At 39.3% G+C, this 25,167-nt stretch overlaps 1 protein-coding gene across 4 annotated transcripts; it reads left to right on the forward strand.

Moving 5' to 3' along the window:
• On the forward strand, window positions 1–25,167 carry LOC129859996 (zinc finger protein 883-like). Of its 4 annotated transcripts, XR_008760286.1 has the most exons (6): window positions 157–299; window positions 1,053–1,291; window positions 12,506–12,739; window positions 18,745–18,993; window positions 20,806–22,818; window positions 22,858–25,167. XR_008760286.1 is itself a non-coding variant. In XM_055930306.1 (5 exons), the coding sequence occupies exons 1-5, from the start codon at window positions 87–89 to the stop codon at window positions 22,068–22,070; spliced, it is 2,001 nt and encodes a 666-aa protein (XP_055786281.1). In that variant the 5' UTR covers window positions 1–86; the 3' UTR covers window positions 22,071–25,167. The 4 variants fall into 4 exon arrangements, 3 of the variants coding, with proteins under 3 accessions (XP_055786281.1, XP_055786282.1, XP_055786280.1); XM_055930306.1 differs by lacking the exon at window positions 157–299 and adding an exon at window positions 1–100 and having other exon boundaries at window positions 20,806–25,167; XM_055930307.1 differs by lacking the exon at window positions 157–299 and adding an exon at window positions 8–150 and having other exon boundaries at window positions 20,806–25,167.

A 25,167-nucleotide genomic window follows, 5' to 3' on the forward strand; every position in this document is an offset into this window, starting at 1 on the left:
GTTCCGCGCAGGCGCACATCATTCTTCATAATAAAGGAAAGGCCAGAATTGTGCAGTCGAGACGACAACTTCTGTGTCCGTTTCAAATGTATTACTGCTGGTATGTAATAGCACGTTCTAATATCGAAAGGACATGCCATAACATGCTAGGTAATAAATACGTCAAGTTATTATCACGTTTTGATAAAGGTTTTATGTGCTATTTGTATGTCAAACCGCATGAGTGAACGTGATTCATTTTCTACAAGTCAAATAGAGACTTTGGTTTAGTCTGAGTGGATGTATATCACTTCGTCAAGGTAATTTCATTAAGGATCCATTTATTTTCGATTTCTGGGTTCGTTTTACATGTCGTTTTTGGTTTTGTGTAAAATTCACTAGATGGTAAAATGGCGGTTTCCACTCGGTCTGCATCAACGCACTTCAGTGCAGGCAGTGAGGGTGCAGCAGAGAGACCATTTTACGGTTGCACTACTATTTTGGAGCTAAATGTAATGATTATCCGTTTTCTACATGTGTACCAATATTCAGAGACATTCAGTTGTTTCTGTCTATCAATAAATGTTACTATGGTGTGAACGGAAATACTATTGGTTTTTGATTGGAATAATACAGTGAACACAAGGTTATTCAGGAAAATAGTACATAGTGCTGCCTACAACATACTACAACCTTGTACTAAATGTTTGAGGCATTCATATGAATTCAGGAAATCTACTATAGATTAAGTGCATTTAAGTTGTGTAGCCTAATTTAAAGTATATACTTTGTCTAATGTGAATTAATTAATGTTTTGTTGTCTGTGCTTAGCTACCAGATCTATTGAAATGGGGTCAGTGTTTGACTTGGACAGGAGCTCACCGGAGCTGAGTACCATCACCTCACATTTCTACTGTTTGAGCTCATGTTCCTCTTATAGAATATTAGCTCAACAGTATTGTGGATCTCCTGCACCTAAATATAAACCATATTTTTAGAGAATAAAGAAAGTCTTGACAGTTCTGGCACTAACTTTTGTGTCCGTTTCTCTTTATTATTACTGCCTGACTCAGGTCAAGTCTGAGGCCGGTAACATCAACAGTGAGGACAAACCCAGCCTGCCTCTCTCCTTCCACACTGAGTAGAAACCTACAGTCACTGGGTCCTGATTGTGACAGTGGAGCCCAGTTTGCACTGCAGGATCCAGAGATGGCATCAGTGAAGCTGGAAGACTGCAGTCAAGCACTGGAGCTGAATGTCAACATTAAAGATGAAGAAGAGGAGGAGGAGATTGGGACATCTGTTTCTCATGGTAAGAGCAGGTTCTATCTAACTAAGTTGGTGTTTTTCATTCCAACTTCCCACTGTGCATGAGAAGTTGCTGTAGAACTGTTTTATTTATTTTATTTTACCTTTATTTAACCAGGTAGTCCAGTTCTCATTTGCAACTGCGACCTGGCCAAGATAAAGCAAAGCAGTTTGACAAAATCAACAACACAGAGTTACACATGGGATAAACAAACGTACAGTCAATAACACAATAGATACATCTATATGTAGTGTGTGCAAATGTAGTCGATTAGGGAGGTAAGGCAATAAATTGGCCATAGTGGCGAAATAATTACAATTTAGCACTAACACTGGAGTAATGGATGTGCAGATGATGATGTGCAAGTAAAGATACTGGGGTGCAAAAGAGCAAAAATAAATAACAATATGGGGATGAGGTAGTTGGGTGGGCTATTTACAGATGGGCTGTGTACAGGTACAGTGACCGGTAAGCTGCTCTGACAGCAGATGCTTAAAGTTAGTGAGGGAGATACAGTTGAAGTCAGAAGTTTACATACACCTTAGCCAAATTCATTTATACTCAGTTTTTCACAATTCCTGACATTTAATCATAGTCAAAATTCCCTGTCTTAGGTCAGTTAGCATCACCATTTTATTTAAAAATGTGAAATTGTCAGAATAATAGTAGAGAGAATTAGTTATTTCAGCTTTTATTTCTTTCATCGCATTCTCAGTGGGTCAGAAGTTTACATACACTCAATTAGTAACACTCAGGCAGTATTCGGAATTTCGTAGAGCTGGCGTGCCCAAAGTAAAATGCCTGTTACTCAGGCCCAGAAGCTAGGATATGCATATAATTTGGTAGATTGAAGTTTCCAAAACTGTTAAAATAATGTCTGTGAGTATAACAGAACTGATATGGCAGGCAAAAACCCAAGGAGAATCTTCCAGATTTTTTTTTTTGACCTCACCACCCATTATAATGACTGACGGTTTCTTTTGATTTTCCAATGATGTCCATCAGAGGCATTGAGTTTGAAGGTAGGCCTTGAAATACATCCACAGGTACACCTCCAATTGACTCAACTGATGTCAATTAGCCTATCAGAAGCTTCTAAAGCTTTAACATCATTTTCAGGGATTTTTCCAAGCTGTTTAAAGGCACAGTCAACTTAGTGTATGTACATTTCTGACCCACTGGAATTGTGATTAAGTGAAATCTGTCTAAACAATTGTTGGAAAAATTACTTGTGTCATGCACAAAGTAGATGTCCTAACCGACTTGCCAAAACTATAGTTTGTTAACAAGAAATTTGTGGAGTGGTTGTTAAACAAGTTTTAATGTCTCCAACCTAAGTGTATTTAAACTTCCGACTTCAACTGTAAGTCTCCAGCTTCAGTGATTTTTGTAATTAGTTCCAGTCATTGGCAGCAGAGAACTGGAAGGACAGGTGGCCAATGAGGTGTTGGCTTTGGGGATGACCAGTGAAATATACCTGATGGAGTGCATGCTATGGGTGGGTGTTGCTATGGTGACCAGTGAGCTGAGATAAGGCGGGCTTTACCTAGCAAAGACTTATAGATGACCTGGAGCCAATGGGTTTGGTGACCGATAAGAAGCGAGGGCCAGCCATCGAGAGCATACAGGTCACAGTGGTGGGTAGTATATGGGGCTTTGGTGACAAAACAGATGGCACTGTGATAGACTACATCCAATTTGCTGTGTAGAGTGTTGGAGGCTATTTTGTAAAGGAAGTCGGCGAAGTCAAGGATCTGTAGGATAGTCAGTTTTACGACGGTGTGTCTGGTAGCATGAGTGAAGGAGGCTTTGTTGTGAAATAGGAAGCCGATTCTAGATTTAATTTTGGTTTGGAGATGCTTAATGTGAGTCTGGAAGGAGAATTTTCAGTCCAGCAAGACACCAATGTATATGTAGTTGTCCACATATTCTAATACAGAACCGTCCAGAGTAGTGATGCTAGTCGGGCGGGTGGGCGGGTGCGGTTAGCGATAGATTGAAGAGCATGCATTTAGTTTTACTAGCATTTAAGAGCATTTGGAGGCCACGGAAGGAGTGTTGTATGGCATTGAAGCTCGTCTGGAGGTTAGCTAACACAGTGTCCAATGAAGGGCCACATGTATACAAAATGGTGTCGTCTGCGTAGACGGAGAAAAGAGTCAGCCCGAGAATTGAACCCTGTGGCACCACCATAGAGACTGCCAGAGGACCGGACAACAGGCCCTCTGATTTGACACACTGAACACTATCAGAGAAGTAGTTGGTGAACCAGGCAAGGCAGTCATTTGAGAAACCAAGGCTGTTGAGTCTGCCGATAAGAATGCGGTGATTGACAGTCGAAAGCCTTGGCCAGGTCGATGAAGACGGCTGCACAGTACTGTCTTTTATCGATAGCGGTTATGATATTGTTTAGGACCTTGAGCGTTGCTGAGGTGCACCCGTGACCAACTCGGAAACCAGATTGCATAGCGGAGAAGGTACGGTGGGATTCTAAATGGTCGGTGATCTGTTTAGTTTCTAACCCTTGTTATAGTGAGTGGAGGATGATATAGGTCATAATTTTCATGACTTATTAGATACTTTTAGAATAGTTTTATTCCCCTTTGTATTGCACAGCCTACTCATATGAATACATACAGTACCAGCCTACTGATATGAATACATACAGTACCAGCCTACTGATATGAATACATACAGTACCAGCCTACTGATATGAATACATACAGTACCCACCTACTGATATGAATACATACAGTACCAGCCTACTGATATGAATACATACAGGGCATTCGGAAAGTGTTCAGACCCCTTGACTTTTTCCACATTTTGTTACGTTACAGCCTTTTTCTAAAATTGTTTTTAAATTAAAAACGTTCCTCATCAATCTACACACAATACCCATAATGACAAAGCAAACACTTGTCATCTTCAAACTCAGTTAATTTTGAGTTTGTCAGAAATAAAAGACAAGAAGGGTAGATTTATACTTGTTAAATGTAAACTGGATAACAAGGAAGTTACATTATTTAATGCACAAAATTGGACAGCACAAATCAAAATAGGAAAATTAGTTTTGTTGCTAAAAAGATCAATAGGATACTGCAGGATCTAGGACTGCTTGATGTATGGCGTGACACCCACAAGACAGATAAGGAATATACTTTTTACTCAGCCCGCCACACTGAATACTCCAGGTTAGTCTACTTTGTCATGTACAATGCAGATAGACAGAGGCTTAAGGATTGTAGGATCGGGCAGAGCGACTTATCAGATCGTAATGGAGTTTACCTTACTCTACACCTTGATAGCAAACCAAGAAACACTATATGGAGACTTAATACAAGCATGCTGAATGAGCCAGCATTCAAGGAATCAATAAAGACAGAATTGAACATCTATCTGGAGAATAACAATACAGCTAAGGCGGTTATTAGAGGAAAGATCAAAGCCACATCATCTCTCAAGAAAAAGATGAAAGCACAGAATCTGCTGAAATTACAGGAAACCCTAAGAAACTTAGAACGATCTCATAGTAAATACAAAGACCCTCTTCTATTACGAGAGATCCAAAAGGTAAAACAGGAAATTGACCAGATTTATAGGGGCGAAGTAGAGAAAAACCTTAGGTTCCTGAAACAACGAAATTATGAAGCTCAAAAGGCAACCAAATTACTAGCACGGAGACTCAGGAAACAACAAGCACAGAATACCATTTTCAAAATAAAAGACCCCAAAACAAAGATCACATGCAAATTAGATGAAATACAGAATGCATTTGAATCATATTACACAAACCAGAGAAGGCAGATGCACAGACAAAAGAGCATTTTTTTAAACTCACTTGATGTCCCCTCAATTGGGACAGAGCAAAATGATAGACTACCTTTAGAAATATCCACCGAAGAAATTAATAAACAATATCTCAACTAAAAGTAAACAAGTCACCAGGCACTGATGGCTTCCCTTCAGAATGGTTCAAGACATTCAGAGAACAATTAGCACCTCTACTTAAGGCCTGTTTTAACTGGACTCTGCGGGAGGGAGGTCTTCCACCATCGTGGGGAGAAGCCATCATATCGGTAATCCCAAAAGAAGGTAAAGATAAGGAATGCAGTTCATATAGACCTATCGCAATCCTTAACATGGATTCTAAACTATATGCATCAACAATAGCCAAAAGAATGGAGAACATAATCCCTGAATTGATTGACGGAGATCAAACTGGTTTCATACAAAATAGGCAAACACAGGACAACATAAGGAGAACACTACATGTCATGGACCACATTACTCAGAATAAGACTAGTGCAATATTAATCAGTCTAGATGCAGAAAAAGCATTTGATTCAGTGGGATGGGATTATCTATTCCAAGTTATGGAAAGATTTGGTTTCAACAAAGAAGTGATACAGTGCATCAAAACACTATTCTTGTCCGACCGCTAGAATAAAGATAAATTTACATTTGTCACGAACAATAAAATTAGAGCGAGGGCAAGACGAGGCTGTAATCTTTCACCCACGCTCTTCTCCCTGTACCTCGAACCATTAGCACAGGCAATAAGACAGGACCCAACCTTAGAGGGAATAACAATAAGAGGCAGTGAACATAAGATATGCATGTATGCTGATGACGTTCTGTTATTCCTTAAAGACCCAGGCTCAAGCGTACCTAGATTGATGGATGTTTTACAAACATTTGGAACATATTCAGGGTATGTGCTTAACGTACACAAGACCCAAGCCCTAGTATATAATTATACCCCACAGGAAGAGCTGAAGAGTAGGTAGAACTTCCACTGGACCTCTTCATCCATTAAATATCTTGGAGTATACCTACCAAAAGATACACCCAAACTTTATTGCATGAATTACGATCACATCAACAAGAAAATATATGATGACCTAGACAGGTGGAACTCACTTCCCTTAGATCTTAGTAGTAGAATTGAAACAATCAAAATGAACATCCTGCCGAGGTTATTGTATTTGTTCCAATCACTGCCCATAGAAATCCCACCTAAACAGTTTAGGGATAAACGGATATCAAGGTTTATCTGGAACAGTAAAATACCAAGAATTAGATATACAACATTACAACTACCAAAAAACTGTGGGGGTATGGCCTTAGTAAACCTAAAATACTATTTTGTGTCAGCCCAATTGAGACCTCTGGTGTGTTGGTGCAATTCAGAATATGAATCCAAATGGAAAGACATTGAGACTAGTTTGACAGAGATACCTATACAGTCAGTTTTGGGAAATAAGGACATGGTAATAGAAACATACAATAGACAAAACCAGTGGATTAATTTCTCTCTGAAGACATGGTTTAGGTTAGTTAGGCAAAATAATTTAGACAGAGAGATCAAACTGCTGAGTTGGCCCGCATACGACCCCAGCTTCATCCCTGCAACTCAGGACAGCAGATTTAAACAATGGACGCAGAAAGGCATCACATCATTCAGTACAATTATAAGGAATGGGAACCTAGATAACTTCCAGGACCTAAGTAAAAAACATAAAAAGATTTTTACAGATACCTACAGTGAGGGAAAAAAGTATTTGATCCCCTGCCTATTTTGTACGTTTGCCCACTGACAAAGAAATGATCAGTCTATAATTTTAATGGTAGGTTTATTTGAACAGTGAGAGACAGAATAACAACAAAAAAATCCAGAAAAACGCATGTCAAAAATGTTATAAATTGATTTGCATTTTAATGAGGGAAATAAGTATTTGACCCCCTCTCAATCAGAAAGATTTCTGGCTCCCAGGTGTCTTTTATACAGGTAACAAGCTGAGATTAGGAGCACTACCTTTAAGAGTGTGCTCCTAATCTCAGCTCATTACCTGTATAAAAGACACCTGTCCACAGAAGCAATCAATCAATCAGATTCCAAACTCCCCACTATAGCTAAGACCAAAGAGCTTTCCAAGGATGTCAGGGACAAGATTGTAGACCTACACAAGGCTGGAATGGGCTACAAGACCATCGCCAAGCAGCTTTGTGAGAAGGTGACAACAGTTGGTGCAATTGTTCGCAAATGGAAGAAACACAAAAGAACTGTCAATCTCCCTCAGCCTGGGGCTCCATGCAAGATCTCACCTCGTGGAGTTGCAATGATCATGAGAACGGTGAGGAATCAGCCCAGAACTACACGGGAGAATCTTGTCAATGATCTCAAGGCAGCTGGGACCATAGTCACCAAGAAAACAATTGGTAACACACTATGCAGTGAAGAACTGAAATCCTGCAGCGCTCGCAAGGTCCCCCTGCTTAAGAAAGCACATATACATGCCCGTCTGAAGTTTGCCAATGAACATCTGAATGATTCAGAGGACAACTGGGTGAAAGTGTTGTGGTCAGATGAGACCAAAATGGAGCTCTTTGGCATCAACTCAACTCGTTGTGTTTGGAGAAGGAGGAATGCTGCCTATGACCCCAAGAATACCATCCCCACCGTCAAACATGGAGGTGGAAACATTATGCTTTGGGGGTGTTTTTCTGCTAAGGGGACAGGACAACTTCACCGCATCAAAACGAAACCTTAAAGCAAAGGTCAAACGCTCCATGTGGTGTATTTCTTTGCAATGTCTATTCATTGTGTCACTGTGGGAGGGTCTTTTTGTAGCCATTTCCCAGTGATGGCCTTTTTACTGGCTGCCATTAAGACCTTCAAGAGGTACTTTTCTCTATTGTTTAAGTTATCAGGTATTTCACCCGAGTACAAAGAAATGAATGTTTGTTCTATGTCAAATCCCATTATTTTTCCAATGTTAGATCCTATTTCTCCTCAGTAAGTTTCAATTGCGGGGCAGGTCCAAAAGATATGAGAGTGATACACCCTCAGTAGACAGCATTCTCTCCAACAAGGTTGTAGGGAGACAGTTTTTTTTATTTTCAGTTTAGGTGTTATGAAGTAACGTATAACATTCTTCCAACAGAATTCTCTCCATGACCTTGAATTGGTGGAGCTTTGTTGAGTCTCTAATATGTTCAACCATGTTTCATCAGTTATTTCAATGTTAAGTTCCTCCTCCCATTTCTTTTTAATATAGTTTGTAGAATGTTTCTTTGAGGACTGAATACCCAAGTAGAGATTTGAAATAGTTTTTTTGTTACTCCCCAAATTGTATGCGTTTGTGAATACTTGGATTAATTTGAGGTGCTCGAGGGTCAATCGCTTTTATCTCCCTTAAGAAATATTGTCGAACTTGTACAGTGAGGGAAAAAAGTATTTGATCCCCTGCTGATTTTGTACGTTTGCCCACTGACAAAGAAATGATCAGTCTATAATTTTAATGGTAGGTTTATTTGAACAGTGAGAGACAGAATAACAACAAAAAAATCCAGAAAAACGCATGTCAAAAATGTTATAAATTGATTTGCATTTTAATGAGGGAAATAAGTATTTGACCCCTCTGCAAAACATGACTTTGTACTTGGAGGCAAAACCCTTGTTGGCAATCCCAGAGGTCAGACGTTTCTTGACGTTTCCAGGTTTGCACACATCTCAGGAGGGATTTTGTCCCACTCCTCTTTGCAGATCTTCTCTAAGTCATTAACTTCTTACGGCTGAGATCCCGTTAACGGGATCGATATGACAACAGCCAGTTAAAGTGCAGGGCGCCAAATTCAAAACAACAGATCTCATATTTAGAATTCCTCAGACATACAAGTATTTTACACCATTTTAAAGATACACTTCTTGTTAATCCCACCACAGTGTCCGATTTCAAATAGGCTTTTCGGGGAAAGCACCACAAACGATTATGTTAGGTCAGAGCCAAGTCACAGAAAAACACAGCCATTTTTCCAGCCAAAGAGAGGAGTCACAAAAATCTGAAATAGAGATAGAATTAATCACTAACCTTTGATGATCTTCATCAGATGACACTCATAGGACTTCATGTTTCACAATACATATATGTTTTGTTCGATAAAGTTCATATTTATATCCAAAAATCTTAGTTTACATTGGCGCGTTATGTTCAGTAATGTTTTGCCTCCAAAACATCCAGTGATTTTGCAGAGAGCCACATAAATTTACAGAAATATTCATAATAAACATTGATAAAAGATATAAGTATTAAACATGGAACTTTAGATAAACTTCTCCTTAAAACTTCTTGCCACTAGGGGGGTGCTATTTCGACATAGCACAAATGTGTACCCAATGTAAACGGCCTCGTACTCAATTCTTGCTCGTACAATATGCATATTATTCTTACTATTGGATAGAAAACACTCTCTAGTTTCTAAAACCGTTGGAATTATGTCTAAGTGAAACAGAACTCGACTTAGAGCACTTTTCCTATGTCTGTGTGAGAATGGCAAATTTTATCATCTGCTTTGAGACCTGTCTTTAACTTTGCCTGTCTTCTATTGGTTGAGATGCACTGCATACGCCTTCCCCTGGCTGTTAGCGAATAGGGAGAGTTGAAATGCAGTTTCTACACGGTTCAGGAAGTCTATAAATTGGTTGGAACCGAGGTGTCCAGCCTTTTGGGACTTCGCGCTGACGCAGAAAGGCTCTTGGCATGTCTTTTTAGAACCTCTGGTTTTAGCTCCTAGATGTATCCGGCTCTGTTTTTATTCGCTATAGGCTTTAAAGACATCATAATCTTGTTATTTTGAACCGAATTATACCAGTTTATGTCAGTATATTGCGATTTTCAGGTATTTATTTCCATGGCGCTGTAGAAACTTGGGTGTCTCTCTCTCGAATGCCATTCTGTACTGCTAATTGCAACGTCAAAGGAAGCATTCTCCAACCCAGCAACGATTCTTTTGGCCAACGGACACCTTCCCCAAGATTCTGACGGGAGTTCAGCTAATAGTAAGTACTATTTATGCTGATAAAACGTTGCTCTGTTGAAAAAGTAAAATGTATTAGACGCCATTATTTTCCGTGTAGCGTTGCGCTATCGCACCCTGTATTGTACCCAGTATTGCGCAGTAAGGTTAATTTTAAAAATGTAACTCAGCGATTGCATTAAGAACTAATTTGTCTTTCAATTGCTGTCCAACCTGTATTTTTTTTGTCAAGTTTATGAATAGCTTTCGATAAGAGTAGGTGCCTTTCCAAGATGGCGCCGGCCAGAATGCATGCCCTGTTGCTACTGATCACATTGTATAACCACGGTGTGTGCTGCTAAATATGCACATTTTCGAACAAAACCTATATGGATTGTGTAATATGATGTTACAGGACTGTCATCTGAAGAATTCTGAGAAGGTTAGTGAAAAAATTAATAGCGTTTGGTTGTTTATAACGTTATTGCTATTTTTGCCTTGAATCAATGCTGCCGTGTGACTGACTATTGTAGTAGGCTAAGATAACGCTATATTGTGTTTTCGCTGTAAAACACTTAGAAAATCTGACATTGGCTATATTCACATGATCTGTGTCTTTCATCTGCTGTACGCTGTGTATTTTTAAGAAATGTTTTATGATGAGTAATTAGCTAATACACGATGGTCTCTGTAGTTATTCTAGTCATTTTAGTTGTTGACAGTTGTTGTGATGGGGGCTGCAATTGTAAACTATGATTTATACCTGAAATATGCACATTTTTCTAACAAAACCTATGCTATACAATAAATGTTATCAGACTGTCATCTGATGAGGTTGTTTCTTGGTTAGTGGCTATTTATATCTTTATTTGGTTGAAATTGTCATAGCTACCTATGCAGGAAAAAAATGGTGGACAAAAAAAGTTGTGTCTTTTGCTATCGTGGTTAGCTAATAGATTTACGTATTGTGTCTTCCCTGTAAAACATTTTAAAAATCAGAGATGATGGCTTGAATCACAAGATCTGTATCTTTCATTTGGTGTCTTGGACTTGTGATTTCATGAACATTTTATTTTATGATATCCCTGTAACTTTAGGCTAGGCTATGCTAGTCAGCTTTTGTGATGGGGGGGATCCCAGATCCGGGTTTGTGAGGTGTTAGAGGTTAATGCAACCGCTGTCAGATTTCTAAAAAACTTTATGGAAAAGCACACCATGCTATTATCTAAGTACAGCGCTCAGAGCCCAAATAAGCCATAAAGATATCCGCCATTTTTGGAGTCAACAGAAGTCAGAAATAGCATTATAAATATTCACTTACCTTTGATGATCTTCATCAGAATGCACTCCCATGAATCCCAGTTCCACAATAAATGTTTGTTTTGTTCGATGTAGTCCATCATTTATGTCCAAATACCTTCATTTTGTTTGCGCGTTCAGTCCAGTAATCCACATTCATGACGCGCAGGTCAGACGAAAAGTCAAACAATTCCATTACAGTTCGTAGAAACATGTCAAACGATGTATAGAATCAATCTTTCGGATGTTTTTAACATAAATCTTCAATAATGTTTCAACCGGAGAATTCCTTTGTATTCAGAAATGCGATGGAAAGCAGGTCGCTCTCACGTGAGCGTGCGTGTTCAGCTCGTGCCAGACACCTGACTCAAAGAGCTCGCCTTCCCTCATTCTTCACAGTAGAAGCATCAAACAAGGTTCTAAAGACTGTTGACATCTAGTGGAAGCCTTAGGAAGTGCAAAATGACCAATATCCAACTGTATATTAGACAGGCAAACCTACAAACCTCAGATTACCCACTTCCTAGTTGGATTTTTTTCTCAGGTTTTTGCCTGCCATATGAGTTCTGTTATACTCACAGACATCATTCAAACAGTTTTAGAAACTTCAGAGTGTTTTCTAATAATATGCATATCTTAGCCTCTGAGCCTGATTAGAAGGCAGTTTACTCTGGGCTCCTTTTCATCCAAGCTACTCAATACTGCCACCCAGCCTTAAGAACACAAGAGGAGAGAGGTCAGGAATACTGTGAGAAATGGGTTTCGTACTTGAAAAAGGTCTAATTGAATGATATGTAACTAATATGTAACTAATGTGATGAAGGTATGACGTGCACTGTAACTGCCAGATCTTTTTTGTTGTAATTTTACTTTATTCGTTGTGTTACTCAATAAAAACAAAGTAAAAAAAAATAGGTATTGTGGAGCTCCTGCACCTAAATATAAACAGTACCAGCACCCAAAATGAGTATCGGCAACTATTTCAGTCCAAGTCAAGCACTGAATTAGATAACTGAACAAGAAAAAATAGAATATATTTAATAGAGAATAAAGAAAGTGTCAGAACTGTCAAGAAAATAACTTTTGTGTCTGTTTCTCTTGTACTACTTCCCGACTCAGGTATGAGGCCGGTAACATCAACAGTGAGGACAGACCCAGCCTGCCTCTCTCCTTCCACACTGAGTCCAAACCTACAGTCACTGGGTCCTGATTGTGACAGTGGAGCCCAGTTTGCACTGCAAGATCCAGAGATGGCATCAGTGAAGCTGGAAGACTGCAGTCAAACACTGGAGCTGAATGTCAACATTAAAGATGAAGAAGAGGAGGAGAAGATTGGGGAATCTGTTTCTCATGGTAAGAGCAGGTTCTATCCATCCAAGTTTGTTGTTCGTTCCAACTTCCCACTGTGCATGAAAAGTTGCAGTAGAACTGTTTCATGATGAACTGTTTCAATGAGAAGGTAGATGTTATTTCATGCTACTGAGACTTGCATGGTTTGACACCAGTATTTCCAGCATTTGTTTTATTCACTGGGCGATCTGGAGTGCTCAGAGATTAGACTGAAGAAGTGAAGTTGACAAACTGCCAGTGTTTTAAAGTTCTATGAAATGAGTCTGTGTAGTTTCTAACCCTTGTGATAGTGAGTGGAGGATGATATGAAATGAGTCTGTGTAGTTACTAACCCTTGTGATAGTGAGTGGAAGATGATATGAAATGAGTCTGTGTAGTTTCTAACCCTTGTGACAGTCAGTGGAGGATGATATGAAATGAGTCTGTGTAGTTTCTAACCCCTGTGACAGTGAGTGGAAGATGATATGAAATAAGTCTGTGTAGTTTCTAACCCTTGTGACAGTGAGTGGAGGATGATATGAAATGAGTCTGTGTAGTTTCTAACCCTTGTGACAGTGAGTGGAGGATGATATGAAATGAGTCTGTGTAGTTACTAACCCTTGTGGTAGTGAGTGGAGGATGATATGAAATTAGTCTGTGTAGTTTCTAACCCTTAAGGTAGTGAGTGGAGGATGATATATATATATGATATAAGTCATCTTCTTGACTTATGAGATAGTTTTAGCATAGTTTTATTCTCCTTTTGTATTGCACAGCCTACTTATATGAATGACGTACAGGTAGCCGAGTGGTTAGAGAGATGGGACAGTAACCGAAAGGTTGCTGGATCGAATCCCTGAGCTGACAAGGTAAAAATAAACTCTGCAAAAAAAGAAACAGCCTCTTACTGTTAACTGTGTTTATTTTCAGCAAATATTTGTATGTAAAATAACAAGATTCAACAACTGAGTCAAGTTCCACAGACATGTGACTAACATAAATGCAATAATGTGTCCCTGAACAAAGGGGAGATCTAAATCAAAAGTAACAGTCAGTATCTCGTGTGGCCACCAGCTGCATTAAGTACTGCAGTGCATCTCCTCCTCATGGACTGCACCAGATTTGCCAGTTCTTGCTGTGAGATGTTACCCCGCTCTTCCACCAAGGCACCTGCAAGATCCCGGACATTTCCTGGGGGAATGGACCTAGCCCTCACCCTCCAATCCAACAGGTCCCAGACGTGCTCAATGGGATTGAGATCTGGGCTCTTCGCTGGCCATGGCAAAACACTGACATTCCTGTCTAGCAGGTGTGATGTTCGGATGTACCAATCCTGTTCAGGTGTTGTTACACATGGTCTATTCCACAGGCCAAAATCAACATCCTCACGAATTCTATGTAAAGGAGATGTGTCACGCAGGAGGCAGCGGCAGCTACACACTTCTCCAGTGCTTACTGTGTAAATTGGGAGGTGCTGGAACCAAAAGTGAGCCCGAGAGGTGGGGGGGGGTCTCTGAGGTACCAGAACACATTAAATAAAATACCTTTTATAATAAAGCATTGCAGGCATTATCATGGCTTTAGCTTACTGGCATATTATAATTGTTTTATTTTATTTCACTAGACAAGTCAGTTAAGAACAAATTATTATTTACAATGACGGCTTACCCGTGGGGCAATTGTGCGCCGCCCTATAGGACTCCCAATCACAGCCGGATGTGATACAGACTGGATTCGAACCAGATACTGTTGTGATGCCTCTTGAACTGAGATGCCTTAGACCGCTGCACCACTCGGGAGCAGTGGTGTTGAGCCGCTTACAGAAGTTACACACATGGAGTACATTTTTTGTAGCCTAGAGTCCGGGACAAATGTGGCAAACGGATTTCATGCAGTTCTACATCATTTTAGATGACTAGGGACTTTGAAGAATCTTTTTTTTTCTTATTTTTTTTTTAAATATCAGGCACGTTTTCACATTACGTTTTTTAGGGGGCATGACAATTACAGAGGAATCCAAATGTAATTAGGATTTTTACATTGCAAACAGTGGAAATAATTTTTCATGCCACTAGAGGTACAGTTGAAGTCAGAAGTGTCTATACACTAAGGTTGGAGTCATTAAAACTCGTTTTTCAACCACTCCACAAATTTCTTGTTAATGCAACCGCTGTTAGATTTTTAAAAATAACTTTAGTACGACATACAGCTTGCGTTATTGCGAGACAGCGCCCGCTATAAGGGCGGAGAATAGGACTAAACATTTCACACAAAAATACGAAATAACATCATAAATTGTTTTTACTTTTTGCTGAGCTTCCATCAGAATCTTGTACAAGGAGTCCTTTGTCCAGAATAAATCGTTGTTTGGTTTTAGAATGTCCTTCTCTCCTGTCGAATTAGCAACCTTAGCTAGCCAAGTGGCGCGAAGATGTCCATCTTCACCTAACGCAGAGAACGGAAAACTCCAAAACTCCCGATAAACGTTGAATAATCTGATAAAGCTATATTGAAAAAACATACTTTACGATGATATTATCACATGTATCAAATCAAAGCCGGAGATATTAGCCGTCAATACCGAACGCTTTTCAGAAGGCAATCTGGGGTTCCTTCTCGCGCCTTCGAAGACAATGACATTTCCAGACTTGTCACGCCAAAAGCTCTTATTCGACCTCAGATCAAGCTAGACACCCCATTCCACCTCCCACTGCCTGTTGACATCTAGTGGAAGGCGTATGAAGTGCATGTATATCCATAGAGTTCAAGCAATTGAATAGGAAGGCCCTGGAACAGAGCCTCGATTTCAGATTTTTCACTTCCTGTCAGGAAGTTTGCTGCAAAATGAGTTATGTTTTACTCACAGATATAATTCAAAAGGTTTTAGAAACTTGAGAGTGTTTTCTATCCAATAGTAATAATAATATGCATATTGTACGATCTAGAATAGAGTACGAGGCAGTTTAATTTGGGCACGATTTTTTCCAAAGTGGAAACAGCGCCCCCATATTGACAAAAGGTTAAGATCAGATGTTTCATCGATGAGAACATTTTGCAGAATGTCGGTCAAAATCCATCTCGTTCCATCTTCTCCCACTGCCGACCAGCGGGCTTCTTCTCACTACCATATTTGGCAGTGAGTGGAAACGCTAAGCGGATGCTTCACATTTATACTTCTGTTGAAATATCTGTCTCATTGTACTATCTGTGGCTGCACTGTGGTAGTGGGGGAACAGGAAGTTCCGGGCAGGCACGCACCATTCTTCAGAATAAATAAAGCGCAAGAACTGTGATGTTAATTAACCTGTTGAGGACAGAGGGCGCTGTTTTCACTTAGGGGGAAAATCGTGCCCAATTTAAACGGCCTCGTACTCAATTCTTGCTCGTACAATATGCATATGATTATTACTATTGGATAGAAAACACTCAAGTTTCTAAAACCTTTTGAATTATATCTGTGAGTAAAACAGAACTCATTTTGCAGCAAACTTCCTGACAGGAAGTGGAAAATCTGAAATCGATGCACTCTTCTAGGGGCTGCCTATTAAAGTCCTTGTTATTTATTAGTTGCACTTCATACGTCTTCCACTAGATGCCGACAAGCAGTGAGAGAAGAAATTGAGTGTGTAACTTGATCTGGACTCGAATCATGGCTCTTGGCATGACGTGTCACCAGTTTCCTGTTTTCTGGAGAGCGCGAGCAGGGACCTGGATTTGCCTTCTGATAAGCTGCCGTTATGGACGACAAATATCTCCGGCTTTGATTTTATTTGATACATGTGACAATATCATCGTAAAGTATGTTTTTTCAATATAGTTTAATCAGATTATTGAAATTTTTTCGGGAGTTTTGCCGTGTTCCGTTCTCTTCCGTTTGTGTGTGCTTGCTAAATCGAGGGGGGAAAAGGCCGTTCTAAATCCAAACAACGATTGTTCCCGACAAAGGACCCCTTGTACAACATTCTGATGAAAGATCAGCAAAAGTAGGACCCATTTTATGATGCTATTTCATATATCTGTCGAACATGTTGTGCTAGTCGTTTGCGCCCAGCTTTTGGGTACCCTCTCGCTATAACTAAGCTGGATGTCGTAATGAAGTTATTTTTAGAATTCTAACACGGCGATTGCATTAAGAACTAGTGTATCTATCATTTCCTATACAACATGTATTTTTTAGTTATGTTTATGAATAGTCATTTGGTCAGAATATGTGTGTCAGAAAAAGTGTCAGAAAAATATCTGGACGTTGTGGGAAAAAGATGCTACCTTAGCACAATGTATAACCACTGATTTCAGCTCTAAATATGCACATTTTCGAACAAAACATAAGTGTATGTATAACCTGATGTTATAGGACTGTCATCTGATGAAGCTTATCAAGGTTAGTCAAAAATTATATATCTTTTGCTGGTTTGTCACGATCGCTAACTTTTACTACTGGGGAATGGCTTGTGCTATATTGTGTTTTCGCTGTAAAACACTTAATAAATCGGAAATATTGGCTGGAATCACAAGATGCCTGTCTTTCATTTGCTGTACACCATGTATTTTTCAGAAATGTTTTATGATGAGTATTTAGGTATTTGACGTTGGTGTCTGTAATTATTATGGCTGCTTTCGGTGCAATTTCTGATTGTAGCTGCAATGTAAACTATGATTTATACCTGGAATATGCACATTTTTCGAACAAAACATAGATTTATTGAATAACATGTTATAAGACTGTCATCTGATGAAGTTGTTTGTTGGTTAGTTTGGTTGGTTCTTGGTTAGTTAGGTTGGCTTTGTGCATGCTACCTGTGCTGTGAAAAATGTCTGTCCTTTTTTGTATTTGGTGGTGAGCTAACATAAATATACGTGCTGTTTTCGCTGTAAAACATTTTAAAAATCGGACATGTTGACTGGATTCACAAGATGTGTACCTTTCATTTGCTGTATTGGACTTGTTAATATGTGAAAGTTAAATATTTCAAAAAAATATATTTTGAATTTCGCGCTCTGCCTTTTCAGTGGAATGTGGGAGGAGTTCCGCTAGCGGAACGCCAGAGCAGTACAGGTTAAGAACATTTGTGTCCATTTCTATTTATTACTACAGGTATGTAATAGCAGGTTTAAACTTCCTAATATCAAAAGAACATGCCATACCATGGTAGGTAACATCCGTTAAGGTATTATCACGTTTGGTAAAGGGTTTGATTTGTTATTTTTGTGTCAAACCAAGTGAAGAACGTGATAACGTTAACTATTTTACAAGCCACGTAGCTAGAGACTTTGGGTTTGTCTTAGTGGATGTACATCATTTTCTCAAGGTAATTTCATAAATAATCAATTTATTTGAGTTTAGCATGTTATTGGTTATGTGTAAAATTCACAAGCTGGGTAAACTACGGCGCCCACTCACTCTGTCTGCGTCAAAGAGACAATTTTATGTAGTAATATTCAGACACATTCAGTTTCTATCGTTGTCAATAAATGTTACAATGGTGTGAACGGAACTACTATTGGTTTTTGATTGGAATAAAACAGTGAAGACAAGGTTATTCAGGAAAATCGTACACAAGTGCTGCCTACAACATACTGCAACCTTGTACTAAATGGTTTTTGAGTCATTTATTAATTTATGTAAATCCAAGAAATCTACTATAGGTAAAGTTTAGTTACATTGTGTAGCTTGTACTTTGTCTAATTTGAATGAATTCATGTTTTGTTGTCAATGTTTACTTACCTGATCTATTGACATGAGATGGACAGGAGCTCACTGGAGCTGAGAACCGGAACCTCAAATGTCTACTGTTTGAGCTCATGTTCTTCTTTATAGAATATTACCTCAACAATATTGTGGAGCTCCTGCATCTAAATATAAACAGTACCGCCACCCAAAATGAGTATCAACAACTATTTCAGTCCAAGTCAAGCACTGAATTAGATAATTGAACAAGAAAAAATATGATGTATTTTAATAGAGAATAAAGAATGTGCCAGAACTGTCAAGACAATAACTTTTTGTCTGTTTCTCATTGTTACTACAGGACGACTAGAATTAAGTCTGAGGCCGGTAACGTCAATAGTGACGACAAACCCAGCCTGCCACTCTCCTTCCACACTGAGTCCAAACCTACAGTCACTGGGTCCTGATTGTGACAGTGGAGCCCAGTTTGCACTGCAGGATCCAGAGATGCCATCAGTGAAGCTGGAAGACTGCAGTCAAACACTGGAGCTGAATGTCATCATTAAAGATGAAGAAGAGGAGGAGAATATTGGGAAATCTGTTTCTCATGGTAAGAGCAAGTTCTATCTAACTAAGTTTGTTATTCATTCCAACTTCCCGCTGTGCATGAAAAGTTGCAGTAGAACTGTTTCATGATTAACTGTTTCAATGAGAAGGTAAATATTATTTCATGCTACTGACACTTGCATGGTTTGACACCAGCGTTGCCAGCAAGTGTTTTATTCACTGCGCTGTCTGGAGTGCTCAGAGTGTAGACTAAAGAAGTGAAGTAGACAAACTGCCAGTGTTTTAAAGTTCTATGAAATTACTCTCCTTTTTTAACCTTTATTTATCTAGGCAAGTCAGTTAACCTCTCTGCTCTAGGTGAGACGCTACCGTCCTACCAGGCCAACATCCGGTGAAATTGCAGAGAGCCAAGTTCAAATGACAGAAATAGTCATAATAAACTTTAATGAAAATACAAGTGTTATATATCGGCTTAAAGATTAACTTCTTGTTAATCCAGCCGCTTTGTCAGATTTCAAAAAGGCTTTACGGCGAAAGCATACCATGTGATTATCTGAGGACAGCGCCCAGCTTACAAACATTTTCCAACCAAGTAGAGGAGTCACAAAAGTCAGAAATAGCGATAAAATGAATCACTTACCTTTGAATATCTTCAACTGGTTGCAATCACAAGGCTCCCAGCTACACAATAAATGGTTGTTTTGTTTGATAAAGTCCCTCTTTATATCCCAAAAGCTCAGTTTTGTTGACGCGTTTTGTTAAGTAATCCGCTTGCTCAAAGGCGGTCAAAATATGCAGACGAATACATCCTAATAGTACCAGTAAAGTTTGTTGAAACATGTCAAACGATGTTTATAACTAATCCTCAGGGTGTCAATTATCTAAATAATCATCAATCATATTTCCACCGGACAAAAGCGTTTTCAATAGAAAGGAAAAAGAACGAAGAGCGCGCAAACAGTCACCCACGTAACCCGTACTGCATGACTCCCCAGTCCCCTGACAGAAAGGTCACATTCTTAATTTTTCAGAAAACAAGCCTGAAACCATGTCTAAAGACTGTTGACATCTAGTGGAAGCCATAGGAACTGCAATCGGGGCACAAACCCATTACATTGTCAATAGGCTGTCAATGGAAAACCACTCACATCAAAAAAATCCCACTTCCTGGATGGATTTTCCAAGGGTTTTCGCCTGCCATATCAGTTTTGTTATACTCAGACGTTATTTAAACCGTTTTGGAAACTTTAGTGTTTTCTATCCAAATCTACTAATTCTATGCATATCCTAGCTTCTGGGCCTGAGTAACAGACTTTGGGCACCTCATTCAACCAAACTTCCGAATACTACCCCCTAGACCGAAGACATTAATATTTACATTGACGGCCTACCCCCGGCCAAACCCAGATGATCCTGGGCCAATTGTGCGCCACCCTATGGTACTCCCAATCACAGTCAAATGTGATACAGCCTTGTTACTAACACTTGTGATAGTGAGTGGAGGATGATATGGCTCATCATTTTCACAACTTTTACCTACTTTTAGAATAGTTTATTTCCTTTTGTATTGTACAGCATACTGATATGAATACGTATGTCATCCGGTGCAGCCAGAAGAGGACTGGCCACCCCTTTGAGCCTGGTTCCTCTCTACGTTTCTTCCTAGGTTCCTTCTTGCTGGGGAGTTTTTCGTAGCCACTTTGCTTCTACACCTGCATTGGGGATTGGGGATTGCGGCTGGGTTACTGTAAAGGACTTTGTGACAGCTTCTGATGTAATAAGGGCTACATAAACTACATGTGACTGACATGTATATCACACCAACTGACTCTTTCTTCTGATGTTGTTCACACAGGAGACCATGTTGAGACATTCTCTACATCCAGAGAGCAACAGCAGGAAGATCACAGTGCTAAGAGGTCTCACCCCTGCCCACATTGTGAGGAGATTTTCCCATTTTTATCGAAGCTGAAAATACACCTAAAAAAACACACAGAAGAGAATCGGTATTCCTATACTGACAGTGGGAAGAGTTTCACAACATCCAAGACTCGGACAGTTCATCAGACAGTGCACACTAAAGAGAAGACTTACTCCTGCTCTGAGTGTGTAAAATGCTTCACAACATCAACTTGGCTAAAAGTTCACCAGAGAACACACACAGGAGAGAAGCCTTACTCCTGCTCTGATTGTATAAAATGCTTCACAACATCAGCTAAACTAAAAGTTCATCAGAGAACACACACAGGAGAGAAGCCTTACTTTTGCTCTGACTGTGGAAAGAGTTTCTCTCTAATGTGCAACTTAAAACGACATGAACGTATACACACAGAGAAGGTTTACTCCTGCTCTGATTGTGCGGCGAGTTTCTCGCTACTGTGCAAATTAAAACGACATGAACGTATACACAAAGGAGAGAAGCCTTACTGCTGCACTGACTGTGGAAAGAGTTTCTCGCGATTGAGCCACTTAAAAACACACGAACAAAAACATACAGGAGAGAAGCCTTACTCCTGCTCTGACTGTGGAAAGAGTTTCTCTCTACTGGGCCAGTTAAAAATTCACCAACATATACATACTGGAGAGAAGCCTTACTCCTGCTCTGACTGTGGAAAGAGTTTCTCTCGACTGGGCCACTTAAAAACACACGAACAAAAACATACAGGAGAGAAGCCTTACTCCTGCTCTGACTGTGTAAAATGCTTCACAACAGCAACTGAGCTAAAACTTCATCAAAGAACACACACAGGAGAGAGGCCGTACTCCTGCTCTGACTGTGTAAAATGCTTCCCAACATCAACTAGGCTAAAAGTTCATCAGAGAACACACACAGGAGAGAAGCCTTACATCTGCTCTGACTGTGCGGCGAGTTTCTCTCTACTGTGCAACTTAAAACGACATGAAAGTATACACACAGGAGAGAAGCCTTACTCCTGCTCTGACTGTTCAGCGAGTTTCTCTCTACTGTGCAACTTAAAAAGACATGAACATATCCACACAGGAGAGAAACCTTATCACTGCACTGACTGTGAGAAGAGATTCTACAGATTGAGCCATTTAAAAAGACACCAATGTATACATAAAGGAGAGAAGCATCATCAGATCTCTCAGACCAGCTAAGATTAGACACTCCACTTAATTCTCATCTCATAAAGTAATTGGCAACGTTGAATTGGAACAAATGAAGAAAGTGTAAAACACTATATTGTAATCCTATTGTTTCTCACTGTGAGAGAACCATGCAGAGGAAAGGGAGAGTTATAGAATGTTAGCCTCTCTTTACTGATCATTGTGCACCTTGTCAGTTTTGGTGTGTTTTGTTAGCTTCTACTGTAAAGATATTGAGATGACCTTGGATTTGCCCTTAGGGTTGAATATCCTCTGTGAGGCGTCTCACAATGGAGTCTGATGGTTGACTGGGTGGTACTGCTTCCCCCTGCAGTTTTCTGTGGGAATGAGCTGGTAGTCACAACATACTCTGAGTGTACAAAACATTAATGACACCTGCTCTTTTCATGACATAAACTGACCAGGTGAAAAGCTATGATCCTTAATAATGTAGTTGTGGTGTATTTATTATGGATTCATTTTGGATCCCCATTAGCTTTCAGTAGGAAACAGGATGTTGCAGTGGGCTAAGGAATGAAGACACTGGATACTGGAGAATGAATTTGAACAACATTTCCTGGTCTGATGAATCCCTGTTCCTGCTGTTTCATGCTGATGGGAGGACTAGGGTATGGAGGAAACCACGAGTACATGCATCCAGTGGTGGAAAAAGTACCTAACTGTCATACTTGAGTAAAAGTACCTTAATAGAAAATTACTCAAGTGAAAGTCACCCACTAAAATACTACTTGAGTAAAACGTCTGCTAAATGACTTAAATGTAAATGTAAATGTAAAAGTATTTGGTTGTAAATATACTTAAGTATCAAAAGTAAAAATATGAATAATTTCAAATTCCTGAAATTAAGCAAACCAGATGGCACAACTGTGTTGTTTTTTCTTTAGGAATTTAGTGAAATAAAAGTTGTCAACAATATAAATAGTAAAGTACAGATACTACTAAAGTAGTTCTTTAAAGAAATTATTCTAAAGTACTTTACACCACTGTATGCATCCATGCCGTGTGTCAGCATTGCAGGCTGGTGGGGTGATGGTGTGTTTTCAGGGCACACATTGGGCCCCTTGATAAAGGTTGAACAATGTTTGAATGCCACAGGATGTCTAAACATCATTGCCAATCAGGTGCATCCCTTCATGGCAGCAGTGTATCCTTCTGCAAATAGATTTCTTCAGCAGGATTATGCCCCATTCCACAAGGCTTGTCCACGAATGGTTCCAAGAACATGACAGTGAATTCAGCTTACTGCAGTGGCCTGCCGAGTCACCAGATCTCAATCCAATTGTTCATCTGTGGGAGGAGATAGAACGAGCTGATGATGATCAGTTTTCAGCATTAGTTTGGGTGGATTATTATACAACTTTTGTTTAATGATAAACAGGCTATGAATCGACTACTTGTGTTTATTAAATTGTCTTTTAATACTGGATTCATTATTTTAGTCATTGATGATGAATGTATTTGAATAACTGTATTGAAGTTAATTGATCTGGCGGCAGGTAGCCTAGCGGTTAAGAGTGTTGGGCCAGTAACTGAAAGGTTGCTGGTTTGAATCCCGAGCCGACTAGGTGAATAATCTGCCATTGTGCCCTTGAGCAAGGCAATTAACCCTTATTTGTCCTGTAAGTCGCTCTTATCCAGAGATCTGCTAAATGACACAAATGTAATGAAAAATGTTTGTACATGAATTCATGCTGGGCAACCTCCTCTTCTCTTGTGTATAATTAAATTAAATAAACTGAAGTGAAATACTGTATATACAATACACAACATTACTGCTTTGTTGACCCTGTCCCTCTGGCCAGGGTAATAGTAAGCAAATTTTTCGGACAATTTTTTTTAAAAGAGAGGCTACCTGGATCTTTAATTTAAAGACCCTTGCTCCCTTCATTCTCAATGTAGACTTTGATCTGAAGCCATTCTTGTGATTGTGCTATTCATTGTAAATGTTTGTAGGCCTATGTAGCAAAATTGTATCTGTGATCGTATGCTCTCATGTTTTTGATGTTATTTTTTATCTAAGAATTAACCCCATGATATCAGGGCACACCCGGCCATGATTACAGACACCTGTGTGTGTCCTTTGACACTATGTAAACTAGTGACGCACAGTGTTTCTCATTATACCCTGATGAAGACTTTGGTTATTAAATTATTGCGTTTGAGCTTTTAAAGTGTGCGTCTCTCCTTTCCCTTTTCAAGTGTTCTACTCCGCTAGCCAGCACCTCCACTAAACAGGTGTTCTACTCCGCTAGCCAGCACCTCCACTAAACAGGAGTGCGCTTCTTTCGCCTCCAGGTCTCTGTTTGTAAGTCATGGATATAATATGTCTCTCTGTAAGTCATGGATATAATATATCTTTCTGTTTGTAAGTCATGGTTATAATATGTCTCTCTGTTTGTAAGTCAGGATATAATATGTCTCTGTAAGTCATGGATATAATATGTCTCTGTAAGTCATGGATATAATATGTCTCTCTCTGTAAGTCATGGATATAATATGTCTCTCTCTGTAAGTCATGGATATAATATGTCTCTCTCTGTAAGTCATGGATATAATATGTCTCTGTAAGTCATGGATATAATATGTCTCTCTGTAAGTCATAGATATAATATGTCTCTGTAAGTCATGGATATAATATGTCTCTCTGTAAGTCATAGATATAATATGTCTCTCTGTAAGTCATAGATATAATATGTCTCTCTGTAAGTCATGGATATAATATGTCTCTCTCTGTAAGTCATGGATATAATATGTCTCTCTGTAAGTCATGGATATAATATGTCTCTCTCTGTAAGTCATGGATATAATATGTCTCTCTCTGTAAGTCATGGATATAATATGTCTCTCTCTGTAAGTCATGGATATAATATGTCTCTCTGTAAGTCATGGATATAATATGTCTCTCTCTGTAAGTCATGGATATAATATGTCTCTCTGTAAGTCATGGATATAATATGTCTCTCTCTGTAAGTCATGGATATAATATGTCTCTCTGTAAGTCATGGATATAATATGTCTCTCTCTGTAAGTCATGGATATAATATGTCTCTCTGTAAGTCATGGATATAATATATCTCTGTAAAAACAA

This window comes from Salvelinus fontinalis, chromosome 7 (assembly GCF_029448725.1).
Source record: "Salvelinus fontinalis isolate EN_2023a chromosome 7, ASM2944872v1, whole genome shotgun sequence".
Taxonomy (NCBI): domain Eukaryota; kingdom Metazoa; phylum Chordata; class Actinopteri; order Salmoniformes; family Salmonidae; genus Salvelinus; species Salvelinus fontinalis.

What these genes read in the sequence shown, in the direction of transcription:
- LOC129859996 (XM_055930305.1), top strand. Translation starts at nt 280, where the DNA reads ATGTATATCACTTCGTCAAG. An exon ending in ATGTATATCACTTCGTCAAG is followed by an intron (nt 300 to 1,052) that starts GTAATTTCATTA and finishes TGCCTGACTCAG; the next exon opens with GTCAAGTCTGAGGCCGGTAA. An exon ending in TGGGACATCTGTTTCTCATG is followed by an intron (nt 1,292 to 12,505) that starts GTAAGAGCAGGT and finishes TTCCCGACTCAG; the next exon opens with GTATGAGGCCGGTAACATCA.